General features: G+C 40.2%; 1 protein-coding gene across 9 annotated transcripts in view; it reads left to right on the top strand.

The window, feature by feature from the left end:
- Nucleotides 1-13,099, top strand: part of LOC105478175 (RALBP1 associated Eps domain containing 2) — a 195,528-nt gene that overhangs the window by 117,283 nt on the left and 65,146 nt on the right. For 6 of the 9 annotated variants that reach the window (XM_011735231.3, XM_011735230.3, XM_011735234.3 and 3 more), the window contains exons 10-13: nt 878-947; nt 2,419-2,472; nt 6,602-6,647; nt 9,757-9,893. In XM_011735231.3, coding sequence (XP_011733533.2) covers nt 878-947; nt 2,419-2,472; nt 6,602-6,647; nt 9,757-9,893 — 307 coding nt within the window. The remainder of the gene's footprint in view (nt 1-877; nt 948-2,418; nt 2,473-6,601; nt 6,648-9,756; nt 9,894-13,099) is intronic. The other 3 variants (XM_011735236.3, XM_011735235.3, XM_011735237.3) reach the window with 2 other exon arrangements.

Below are 13,099 nucleotides of genomic sequence, written 5' to 3'. Positions count from 1 at the left end.
ACAGTAAGTAGATTTTAAACGGTTTAAAACTAATTCATACTTAATAGATTTGGGTATTCACATTAGTGTAAGTGAGGACTTCCCCCCGTTTGCATTAGGAGAAAATGTTAATCTGCTTATCGTAAAATTCTTTTATCCCATAACAAGAAGGCTGTTTTAATCAGGTTTAGACACCATCTGCATGACAGATTTTGGCAAACACCCACATTGTGGGGCCACTTGTCAGAACTTCTTTGTGTTTATGAAAAAATACATAAAGGACAGGTTTGTTCTTGGCCAAATGGACAAGAGTTGCTATGCAATTCTGTGGCTGAATCCCAGTCTGAATTCAGATTTAATACATGTCCCTTAATCTGAATCATATTTTTCCTCTGTGTATGTAAAATTTCAATACAAATTAACATACACCTCACTAGGAACCTAAAAAAAATAAGATAGTATTAAATGCAGGGTTTACTGCAGACGGAAATGTTGGCAAGAAATAATAGCTTTTAAGATATTTTCGACTGGGCACGGTGGCTCACGCCTGTAATCTAGCACTTTGGGAGGCTGAGGCGGGCGGATCACAAGGTCAGGAAATCGAGACCATCCTGGCTAACACAGTGAAAGCCTATCGCTACTAAAAATACAAAAAATTAGCCGGGCGTGGTGGTGGGTGCCTATAGTCCCAGCTACTCGGGAGGCTGAGGCAGGAGAATGGCGTGAACCCGGGAGGTGGAGGTTGCAGTGAGTCGAGATCAAGCCACTGCACTCCAGCCTGAGCAACAGTGCGAGACTTCGTCTCAAAAAAAAAACCAAAATTTTTTTTTCATCATATGTGTGCATCACTTAATTTCTGTTCCAACCAGTTTAATTCATTTACTTTTCTTTTTCAAAGAAGACATCTGTTAAAGACATGGCTGACCTTCCTGTCCCTACCCAGGATGTGACTAGTGATGACAAACAAGGTAGGAAAAGAATCAGTTTTCTTCCTTAACCAACGTTCTACCTCTGTTATCTTATCTACTCCTCTTGGAATGGTGGCTTCTAGAGCATATGAGGGTGGTTCTCAGCATGTAAACACATTTGGATAGATTAAGTAGTTCAAATCATTGTCATAAAACAGTAGTTCACAAAGTGGTAGCAAGAGCTTGAGTGTCCAGAGTCTTCCAACTCATTGGCCCTTTAGTCTTTGCTGACCCTCAGGCTACTCTTAACACCTTACACTGGAATCTGATCATGGCAATTAGGAAATGACTGGAAGCTGAACGAATTGAGTGCTTAACATGTGTTTGCAGATGTGATCCCAGACATCAGTGTAAATGCACATTTGCACACCGTTCTAATCCGTGAGGAAGTTCTCTTCTGGACAGAGCTTTTGTCCTTAGCGTTTATCTGTTCTTGTCTTTGTGAGTGTGGGAGTGTGACATGGAACCCAGCTATAATTTTCCTATCTTACTGGGCAGCTGAGAAGCAGTGCTGCACAGCATTCCGTGTTAGAGCTACTGCCAGGGATGAGTTGGCCTGGGAATATCTAGAAGTGTGGGAGGGACCCTCTCCCCCACCTCCTACACTTTGTATAGTGCTTTATAATCTACCAGGTCCTTCCTCATATACTGTCTTATTCAGTCCTCACAAAACTGAATGGAGGCTGGTCAGTTTTATCACCTGAAATTTAGAGATGAGTAAACTAAAATTCAGACACTATGAATCATTTGCCTAGTTATTAAGAAAAAGATTTGGGACAAAAACCAAGATTTTTTCTAAGCCTCAAGCCAGTATTCTGCCTGTTATTTGGTATTGATTTACTACCCATGAATAAGAGGCTTATTTGAAGGGACTAAAAAATCAGTGAAGCTATTTCAGGTTTTATTGTTGAGGCCTGCCATTGATTAGGCATTGTATGGGGGCTAAACATGAAAAATAAGTTTTCCATTAAGCGACAGTAATTGCATGTTCTCTATTTAAATACTTGTTTGGGAAAGACAGGTAGAAGTGGACATTGTCTGCGGTAGCATGTACTCTGACCATTCTCCTAACTACAGTGGAATAACTGGGCAAACTATAAAAATATTGAAACCTGGATTGCACAACCAGGGGTTCTCACGTCATCAGTCTGGGTGTCAGAAATGAAAAAGGGAGAAACTCCCAATACTTCCTGGTAATACTCCTCCTATCTGCTTGAGGTGCTGTCTCTGGGAAGTTGAAAATACATCTTTGCTCTTTGTAGAAGGAGAACCTATTTCCATACTCCAGGAGGTCTTTATTGTTTTAGTAAATGCTATAGCAACTTTTAGAGGTTTGTGAGACCTGTTTTTGTAAGTGATGACTAGCAATTCTTTGTTTTAATCCAATTTGCCTCAGAAATGACATTTTATAGTTTCAATTTTTTTTCCTCTTTTCCCTTTCTTGTTGCTTAAAAAAACAAAACACCACTAGCTTTGAAAAGTACTATCAATGAAGCCTTATCAAAGGACGTGTCTGAGGATCCAGGTAGGAGAAAACCATTTTTGTATATTCTATATAATTATTTTTAAATAAAAAGCAGCAAGTCAGTGAGTAGAAGATTGATACCTCTGTGATAGTGTGTCTGTTTCTCTCTATTTATTTGTCTTGTATTTTATTACAAGGAAACCTTTTGGCTTTTTACCCTTTCTCTCTTTTCAGGTATGAGAACAGGGTGATATCTTTTCAAGTTTTTAAGTTTCACTGAAAGGATCACTCCGTGTGAATATAGGGTCATGTTACTAAGTGCAAACTTGAGAAGGCTTGAGGCTGAGATGATTTCAACAAGGCATTTTGGGTTTTGTGTAGAGTAAGAAACTTATGGGGTAGATCAATTGGAGGCCCAGAGTTGGTATTTTCCATTTCCAAAGCAGAAATCTCAAATATTTTTATTATACTTCACCACCAGGAAGGCAACTATATGTGCTTATATATGGAGTGAATTCCAAGAAGAAAAATAAAAGTTGTACAGTTTTTTGGAGAGTCAGACCTGTATCTGTGGAGTCATGGAGAATGGCTGCCCCTGTGTCCTCAGCTCTCTGTTGATGGAGCCATCATTGAACCAAGTTGAATCTAGTTAAAAACAAAGTGACTACAGAAGACATTACTATTTGGAGCTCTAGTTATAAGGACATGAAAGAAGTTGTTGCTTTCTCTTTTGCTGTTATCTTTCTTGCATATTTTAAATAAGTCAATCATGTTTGTTGTGATAAGCTAGCTATCATCCTGGGCTTATTTGTTGAACGCTGGAACAGAGGAATCAATGTAATGTTGAGGCTTATGCTGTGGTACAATATTTCCCAAATGTCAAGTTCATTCAGAGTTTCAAAGAGAGATGGGTGGAGGGAGAGGAAGGAATTGGAGGAGTGGGAGAAAAATACGGTAGGGGGAAGGAGAAAGAGAGAATATGAGAATGAGAATAAATATGAATGAATATGGATGATGGATTTCAATTATGGAGGCCTGAGAAACTGTATTTTTTGGCAGCGCCCCAGTTGGTTCTGGTACATAGCCTGTTTTGGGAACCACCAGCTGTGGAAGGTGATGCTACAAAATAGAAAATTAAGGTTATAGATCAACCATGACTCCAAAAGTGATGGGAATTCCGAAGCTTAATTTTGACTTTTGAAACAGATTTGAATTCATTCCTTATTGGGTGAAATGTTCTGTTAATGTAGGCCAACACCTGGGGCAGTTCTTTCTAGCTCTTATTTCTGGAGCTAAAGTGGATGCATTCCAGTTTCGTAAACTTCATGTTGTCGTATTAGTAAAAGCTGTTTAAATTTGGAGTGTTAAATTGGTGCTTCTCCAACAGCCTTTAAGTATCATAACTCTTCCTACTTTTTTTTTTTTTAAGGGATTTTAGCACAAGATCAAGTGTCATCTGGGGCATGAGCTTTAGATCTCATTTTAAACATTCCTTCATTGACTAGGACATGGCATCACCAAATAAAACTCAACAGGTGTGCCACAGCATGGGAAGTATGTGGGAATTGATTTCACATTGTGCCTGGGAGCATGCTATGTGTTTTCTGATTTGTTTTTCCCACTACTGCCCCTCTCTGGGTATGAGGGAGTTCCTCATCTTAAACATAGTTAATCCCCCCTTTTCTGGGAAATGTTTGGATTCCCAGTGGGAGACACAAGAGTTTCAAGGTGGTGATTTAGAATTCTGGATGGCTCTCCTTCCATGTGTACCTCAGTTCAGTTGCTGCCTTTTGGAGGGTTAATCTCTAGGCCTGCTCCTCTTTCCGTTCCCATTTCCTGGAAAGATGACATGCCTTGAGTGTTCTAGGAAGTTGGCATTCCTCTTTCCAGCTACACGAGAAGCTATGATCCATTTGTTGTAATTGCTGAGAGTGTCTATATTAGCGGAGTCTTAAGAGATTTTTTTAACCAATATCCCATTCCAACCTAATTCAGCGGAGCACCATGCACAATGATGGTCTTTTTCTTGATGTCTCTGGCCCATGTTGAGGTGTTTTCAGCTGGTTCACCCTCACAGTGCTGTCTTTAGACTGCTGTTGGTGATTCTAACAGCTGCTCCATTGCCAACTATCACCCCATGTTTTTATTGGGGTAGAGCAGTTCTGTCCTTCTGTTACCTGCTCCCACCTGAACCTCCTTTGCTGTCCTAGAAGGAACTAAATTTAGAAACCACATTTCCAGTCTTGAAAAATTAGGAACCTTTATTTATGCACTCTACAATAGTAGTATTTTGCAATTCTAAAGTACATTCAGTTTTTAAAGTACTTTCACCATATCTGTCCCTGTGAGAAAGAGACTGCATTTTTATTGCCTTTGTTTTCTAGGTGAGGAGACTGAGGTTCAGGGAAGTAACAGCTAGTTAGTGTCATGGCCAGGAGGAGGGCCTTAGTTTCAGGACTCCTGGCCTGGTCTCTAGTCCTGTCTCTCCACTACTCATCCACACCCTCACCCCATCTGTCTGTCTGTCTGTCTATCTCTCACCAGCAGGGCTCACCCCTCCTTCCACACCCATCCCTACCAGCAAAAAGACAAAGATAATGGCAGTTGACAAAGGAATTAACAGTCACCATGGTCTGGTTTGGGGAACAGTATTTTATCATGTCCGGGACCTCTCCTACCCACGTATTTCTTGAAAGCAGTGGGGCCTGAGGGAGAAGAGGGCCACGGAGCCAGCTGCAGGCAGCCTGCGCAGAGGGCTTCCCCAGCTCTGCGGTGAGTCTGGTCCACTCTGTCCACCCAGCCCCAAGGCAGCCTCCTGGGCTGGGAGAGAGGCTTCCTGAGGCCGCTTTCTTTGCTGCCTGGGGTTTGTAGGAGGGAGGGAGATCTTTTTCTGTCCATATCCAGGTGCAGGTGCACGATAATGGGCAAAAGAGGACTCAAACTTCTTGGGTTTTCCAGGCTTTCCTGCACTCTGGCAGCATTTCAGCTGTTTGAAGCTGGAAGACCCCTGTGTTCTCACTACAACAAGCCAAAATGCTTGGGTTGGGAGAAGTGCATCTCTTGTGCAGCTGACCAGTAGTTTGCTTTGTGCCTTGTTAGCATTTATGAGGATTTTCGCCTCCTCTCTCTGCCCTGTTACCTAACCCAAGGATTTTAATGATCATCATAAATTCAGGCTGCTTCATACCAAGGAGGGTTTTTATCTTTGGAGCAATGTAAAAGAGGATGAGATAATGCAGTGAGACATTTTCTTTTTGGAAGAATTCATGCAAACAAAGAAATTACATTCTTCTTGTTCTGTGTTACTAGCACCTTTTCTATGATTTTTAATGACATTTTATGATGAAAAATTTGCAATGTTTGCAACACCTGAGCATAGCTACTGGTTCCTAAAGTTGTCTTCCATAGAGGATTGAAAGCATAAAAAGAGGATTAGCATTTTTGTAAATGTTTCTAATTACGCCTCACAACTTGTGATGGGGAAGAAGGCTCTATGGGTGTTGGCAGTGAGCAAGTTAGTTTATGATTTAAATTTGATGAGGAAAAGTCATATGGCTGGGAAAAGATTCAGCAATTTTTTTTCATAATTCTCTGTATGATTTGGTCACAGAGATGTGGGACACAAGGATATTTTCTTACAGGAGAAGCTGTATAGCTCATTTCCACTTACTTGTGAGAGCTTTGTTTTTTTGTGGCCATGCTGCTCTGGTAGTGTTTTTTTGTTTTTTGTTTTGTTTTGTTTTGTTTTGTTTTTTAATGTAGTTAGATAGACTTCTTCCTATCCTTCAGGGTAGACTGTTTCAAAATCTATTACTAGACTATCATGATAGACCAAGAAACCCTCAAGTGTGAATCCATCGTTATATAAAAAAGACAACCCCCTTGAAAGGGGTTGTCTTTTTATACTGGAATGTCTTCATTAATCAACTTGAATTTGAGAATGGCCTCTCAAATAGTGCTCTGGCCAAAGGAAAAATATGCTGGGTTTTCTTTCTTTTTAATCGTTCCTTTAGATTTTGAAATAAAACAAGGAAATCATGAAAATGTGGGAGATGTCCAGTTCTCCACATGGGCATTTTTACCTCACGTTTGCCTGTTGATGTGTTCTGTACTAGCCCAGGTGCTGCATATAAACTTGTTTAACTGCAGAAATGAAACCCAAGCAAACAACAAATAATCTTTGTTTCAGCAACTTCCAAGGATTCCAACAGTCTCAAAGCAAGACCAAGATCCAGGTAGTGTTCATTTAATTTCTGCTTTAATGCCCTTTGTGCCCTGCCCCCTGCCTAGAAATAAGAACCACAAACCAAAAACCCAACCCATGATTTCCTCTTCCTTTAGATGTAAAGCTTAGGGTATGATCCATTTCACTCATGCGTGGCCTGATGGGAACATGCAGTAATGCTGGGAGCCTTGGTTTCTGTGGTCACTAGTGCTAGAAGGTGGTCACTAGTGCCCTATGGCCCCTCAACATGAAGTGGATTGTGTGAGATGACCCAGTTGTTGCAAGATGATAACTAATAGGGGGAAGTAGCTTTGGAAAGAGGAAAATATGGGTAAGGTAACAAACACGAAAATTTGCTATCATGACAAGGTGAACACCAAAAAGTAAAAAGTCTGGGTAATAAAATCTAGAGTAGGGAAAGAAAATGCTTGTGATAACTTCAGTGAAGCTTGCAGCTTCAGGTAAGCAATGTTTATGGTCTGTTTGAGCCTATCTTAGTGCCCCTCTCGGCTTCACATTTTTAAAGAGGCTATTAAAAGAGAGAAAGCCAGTAAGGCAGAGCTGCGGTTGATGTGAGACTCAGAAAAGAGGCGCAGAGGGGAAATACAGAGACACTAATAGAATTAATCCATTAAGGAAGGGAAATGGTATTGGTACTGTATTTCACTGGTAGAACTGCAGTGTAAGATAGGATACCAAGGATACCATGTGTGTGCTTTCTGTTTTGCTTTGGCTCTTAGAGACATTTTCCCCTCCTTTGCCTACTAGACACAATCCTGAAAAAGTAAATTTAAGTCTGATCATATTTAATATGCTTGAAATACTGATATTTAAGGAACCTCATCTCTTTGTAAGTCAAAGAGTTATCCTTTAGTTTCTATCTGCATTTTCCAAATTGGGTTTTTGTTTCCTTGTTTATGTAAGATACAGATATCTATATTTTTATATTTGTCTATATTTAAAAACAATAGAGTAATTCTGTTAGGTAGGAAGAAAAGGTATAGGCATTCTTTCTGTGGTCAACACATTTACTCATCCTTTTTAAAAGGATGAATGGATCTTTTACAAACTAGTCTGTACTAGTTTTGGGATATACTTTCATAGTAGGAATTGCCATTGAATTGCAGAAATCTGTTATGTGTACTATGTTAACCATAAATCGAACCTCAAAGTTTTAGCTTCTGCTGACTTCCTCTCTCCCTGAAAGCCAGTGAAATTATAAAATCTCATAGCCACATATTCTATTATTAATGTGTCTGGCTAAATTTTACATATTATCCTTTCAGAGATTGTGCTTTTGGTCTAATTTGGAGGATTTTATTTTCATTACTTCTCACTGGGAAGAAGAGAATTGAATTATTTTTATCCTCTTTTTTGAAATATTAAAGTTTTGTAGAAATATAAGGAAAAGAGGGAAAATCACCATTTTAACACCACTGCATTCATCATTTTGTTAACTCCCTACACATTTATGTTTTAATTGGTTGCAGCAGTCATGGTTATACAATCTCACTTATTTTATGTTCAGTAACTTTCCATATGAAGATATAAACATACAGGTTATATATGAAAATAAAATGAAAACGAGGAATGTGCGCTATGGGATTGTGTGCTTAACTATGTGCATGCATACACATTATTTGCACACACATTATTTCTTTTTTGAGTGAAAGATGTCACAAAAGCTATATGTGGCATAGAAAGTTCTTTTCATTTCTAGCTAGAGTCTCTAATTGTCTTTTTTAAGTGAAGCGTTCCCATGTAAGAACCTTGTCCGTCCGTATCAGTTCCCTTTGATTCTTGTTGAAAGAGTCAGAGCATTCTTCCCTGCTAGTTTCTGCCTGCCGTTGCCTTGTCTCTCTTGCTAGTTATGTTACAGGGCCCACCCCAGAACACGTCACATGCCATTATGGTGGCTTTATTAAAGTTGCAATCTTTAAGACAGACAGAACCCTCAACTACCAGAAAGAATCCTTGAGAAACTTATTCAGGAAAATTAAAACTCATGATGTCAAAAACAGCTCTGTCAAGAACTGAAGGGGTTTAATAGTAACTGATATATTCTAATTTCCTAAATGCCACTCTAATAGCTAAGTATGAAGAATGGTTTTCAGAGGTTAATTTGTCTCTAGGATGTACCTCTGACTCAAAGGTCGTTTTCTGCTTTGACATGAAGCTAGTTGAGAAGCTAAATACAATAGATGTATACATCTACATTTTAGGGCCTTTTCGCAATCATCATATTGGGAACCCATCCTTAAACCTATTTCTAAGCAGTGTATGGAGTTGAATTTTATTTGGAAAGTAAGTAGGTCTTCAATAAATATTCTAGTTGCTATCACCAAAGTATTTCCCCCCTGACTCATAGGCAGTATGAAAACGTTTTTAAAATGGGATATAGAAACAGAGATTGGAGTTTGAAACGAACTGTGTAACTTTCTGTCTGACCTTTTGCAAGTTATTTAGTTCCTTTTTAAAAAGATGATATTACTGGAGTTACAATCTCAGAAGTTGCCTAGTTAATTATGCCTTGCTGTAGATTGAGGAAGAAGGTTAAAAATGAGACTTTTGCTTTCTCAGGGAAAGACAAGCTAGACCCCTCAATCTGATTGATGTGTATTTTCCTTTCCTAGCTTCGTTTGTGGCATATTCCCCTGAACATTGGATTCTTACCCTCAGCTTATCTGTCCCAATTCCACTTGAACCTGTCATCACATTTGCAAGTGAACAGGAGAAAAGTTCTCTAATCAGTTTATACCATGAAGCCCTTCTGTTAGAACATGGAAATGCCTAAGCTGAAGGGCTCCGTTTTTTTATTAACAATTCCCATAGAAATGGATTTGAATTTACACAAAGTTTTTTTTTTTTTTTTGGGGGGGGGTCGATTTAGACCTAAGGTATAATAAGAACAAAGAGGTTAAAAAGATCCCAATTCATAGTTGGATTTGGACAATTATTGTACATAGTGACATTTAATGGGTAATAGAATTTATGGCTGCTTTGGTAGCTGATCAGTTCTCTGTAGTCACTTTGACTTTGTGGTTATTTTCCATTTCACCCCAACTTCAGAGAGTAAAGCTTTGCTATTTCCCTTCTGACCTTCCCTTATTTTGCTACAGATCTTATTCTAGCACCTCCATAGAAGAGGCCATGAAAAGGGGCGAGGACCCTCCCACCCCGCCACCTCGGCCACAGAAAACCCATTCCAGAGCCTCCTCCTTGGATCTGAATAAAGTCTTCCAGCCCAGTGTGCCAGGTGAAGTGCCCCTTGCCCCCAAACCCTTCTGTTTCCTGTTGGAGCCAGCGGATGTGTGTCTGCCACAGAGGCCTCTGTGAGTCCGGAGAAAGAACAGACCTGGCAGTTTCGCATCCCGTGAAGGTCTTCACGTGGCTATGGTATTCTTGGGAGAGAAAACAGTTGTAGACACATATGTAGCACATGTGTCTGGAGCCTTGCCCACACTTGTTATGGATCAAGAATTAGGAAATTCTCTACCAAGAGGATAAAAATGCTTCACTTCCATGCAGCCTGCTGAGTGTGTGGCTGGGGTCTTACTCTCTGCATGGTTGGTAATTTGTGAACAAGATAGATCGCTGTCTGTCATTTCCTCAGATGCCTGTGTGGTCTTCTATGAAAGATCTTAGAGATTAAGGCCTAGCCAGAACCTTCTCCTGCATTTTACACTTGTGGGAAGATCCTGTGTCCTGTAGGATTTAATGCTGTGGGGACTCTGAATCTGACTGTTGGTTGGGTGGTTGGTGGAGGGTCCTAGGGCACGGGCTCCTTCAGGTGGGCTGCCCTGGGCTTCTGGGGATGGGATGTTCTTGAGCCAGCTGTTGTGTAGCTGGGCTGGAGGTGGGGGAGGCCCAGAGGGGTCCTATCTGCTCCCCTGGCTTCTTGTGAGGTAGGAGATATCCTCCTAAGGAACCTAAGGAATAGAAGATGAGAGGCATGCCTTTGCTTTAGTGAAGGTGATAGGGTACAGTGCTGTCCCAAGTATTATTTTGGGAGCAGCAAGGGCCTTTCCACTGACTCATGCAGGCAAGCTATAAATACAATGATTTCCTGGAACTTTTTCTCCATCTGTGTGCATTTTAAATCAGGCCAGCCTCAGATGCTAGTGATTTGCAGATTATTTTTTCTACTAAAGCAAGAAAAGACTTTCCTTGGCTCACACATTAGCATGACCTCTGTGTCTGGGCAGAGCTCAGCATGTTTTATTTGTTCTAATAAAGTGTTCTCCTCACAGTAAAGTTATAGATTGTTTTTTAATATACTAGAACCTGGAACTCTCTATCAAATTTAATTCTCTGCCATGAGTTCATCAGACAAAAATTTGCCTTGAATTTCCTGTCATACTTTGATCTGAATTCTGGCATAAATTTCATAGTGACTGGTATTTAGGGTAGGAGTAACCACGGGTGATGATGCTATAAAAATTTCACATGGCTGGCAGATTATGACCTGGAAGATTTTCCTATGGATGCAAGAAGATTCAGACAATCTGGGAAGCTATTTCAATACCGTTACCTTGCAAGGAGGGAGGCTGGAAATGCTCACATGTCTCTCTCAGGTTATGTGACCCAGTAAGGAGATGCCAGCTGTACTGGAGAATTCACATGCTGTGGTTTTTATGACACTGTATCACATAGTGGAAGAGACAAAACTGGGTTTGGACCTCAGCTCAGCTGCTTATTCACTGATTTTCAGCAAGTGGCTTAATGTTTGTGCATCTCAGATTCCTAATCTGTACAGTAGAGCCAATACTCCATGGAGTTGTAAGGTTTTGGTGAGATAATAAACATAATCCAAATACAGGTTGAGTATTCCTTATCCAAAATGCTTGGGATCAGAAGTGTTTCAGGCTTTGGATGTTTTTGGATTTTGGAATATTTGTATTATGTGCTTACCAATTGAGCGTATAATTAAAAAATCTGAAATGCTTCAATGACCATTTCCTTTGAGTGTCATGTCGACACTAAAAAGTTTAGGGTTTTACAGCATTTCGGATTTTGGATTTTGGGATTAAGGATACTCAACCTGTAGTACTGTGTTTGACCCACAGGCCTTAGTAAGCGTGTAAGGCCCATATTCCCATGGCCTGCAAGTATCAATAATTTAATGCCTGAAATGCAAGCCTCCACCAATGAGGATAACACCCCGACTTCCTTGACGGCTAGTGGACAATTCTGTGATTCCTCCTACCCAGTTTCTCAGAAGGCTCACAAAAGGACTGAACCCCAGTTGCCTGCCGTAGTACCCCATTCATTGATTTACTTTTTCTTGTTTTGCTTCCCTCCTGCCCTGTCTCACTTTCCCCTCACTCGACTAATATACCTGTTCTCAAGTTCATATGTCAGGGGCTTAATTAGGGAAAACCTGAATTAAGACAGCTTTCTTTGATATCTCTGTGTGATGTGACTTCAAAATGAAAAGTACTTTGGTTTGATAATGTCCTGGCGAGGTCCCTTGTGGTAGGGCCTGATAAATGTAATATTTAGACAAAGAATAGCTAGGTGGGTGATGTCTGTGTTCATAGCCTAATTCCATTGTCTTTTCAGTACAAATTTATACAGATGAAATTTTAATGAGCAGTTTAAATTTATCACATGAAGAGTAGAACATTTCTGCAGTATGAAAAGCAGCTGGTATAATTGCATCTACTTTATTTTCATGTTGGTTAATTCTCACAGGAAAGTATAAGGGTCTGTCTAAATTATATAGAATTTTAGTGTATTGCATATTGCTAGAAATTAATTATCGAAATGCTGACAAACTAGAAATGCATGAAGTAGAACTTAAATCCACCAGAAGAGTCTACTCACTGAGAATCATGGTGTACATGTAGGCATCCCTTTGCTGCACTTATCTTTATGTATCACTTTAGATAAATGGGATCACACTATGCTTGCTGTTCTGTATCCTGATCTTTCCAATTAACCATCTTTCTATTTCATATAGAGGATTGCACCATTCCCTGTAAGGTCTGCATGATATGGATATACCATGGTAGACTGTGCTTTGATGGAGAGATCTCTCTCCCTCCTTCTCTCTGCCTTTTCTCTTCCCCATACTTTCCTCTTAAGCTCACCCACCACCCCATGACCCCAGCCTCCGTTCCTTTCTCACCCTTGCAAACCTTTCTCTCCACCCTGACCCCCGTGTCCTCTTTATACCCCTCTGTTTCTCTTTTTGTCTTTCTCCCCCTTCACTCTTCCACAGGTATGAGCCTCCCCTCAGCCTCCCCTTGCCAAGCTCCCCCATACCACCACCTTGTTCTTATGATATAAACAAGGCAGAGGTTATTAATAATTTCATGTCCATATCTTTGTTTCATCATCTAATTATTTTCTTAGGTTAAATCCTGCTGGTTGGAGTTGCAGGGTCAAAGGCTGTAGATGTTTAAAGTGTAGCTATATGTTGCCAAAGGGTGAGGTGGAAAAGCTGTCAACTTGCTCCAT

The sequence above is a fragment of the Macaca nemestrina genome, chromosome X (assembly GCF_043159975.1).
Source record: "Macaca nemestrina isolate mMacNem1 chromosome X, mMacNem.hap1, whole genome shotgun sequence".
Taxonomy (NCBI): domain Eukaryota; kingdom Metazoa; phylum Chordata; class Mammalia; order Primates; family Cercopithecidae; genus Macaca; species Macaca nemestrina.
The sequence above is the reverse complement of the archived record's forward strand: the minus strand, read 5'-3'. Positions and strand labels throughout refer to the sequence as shown.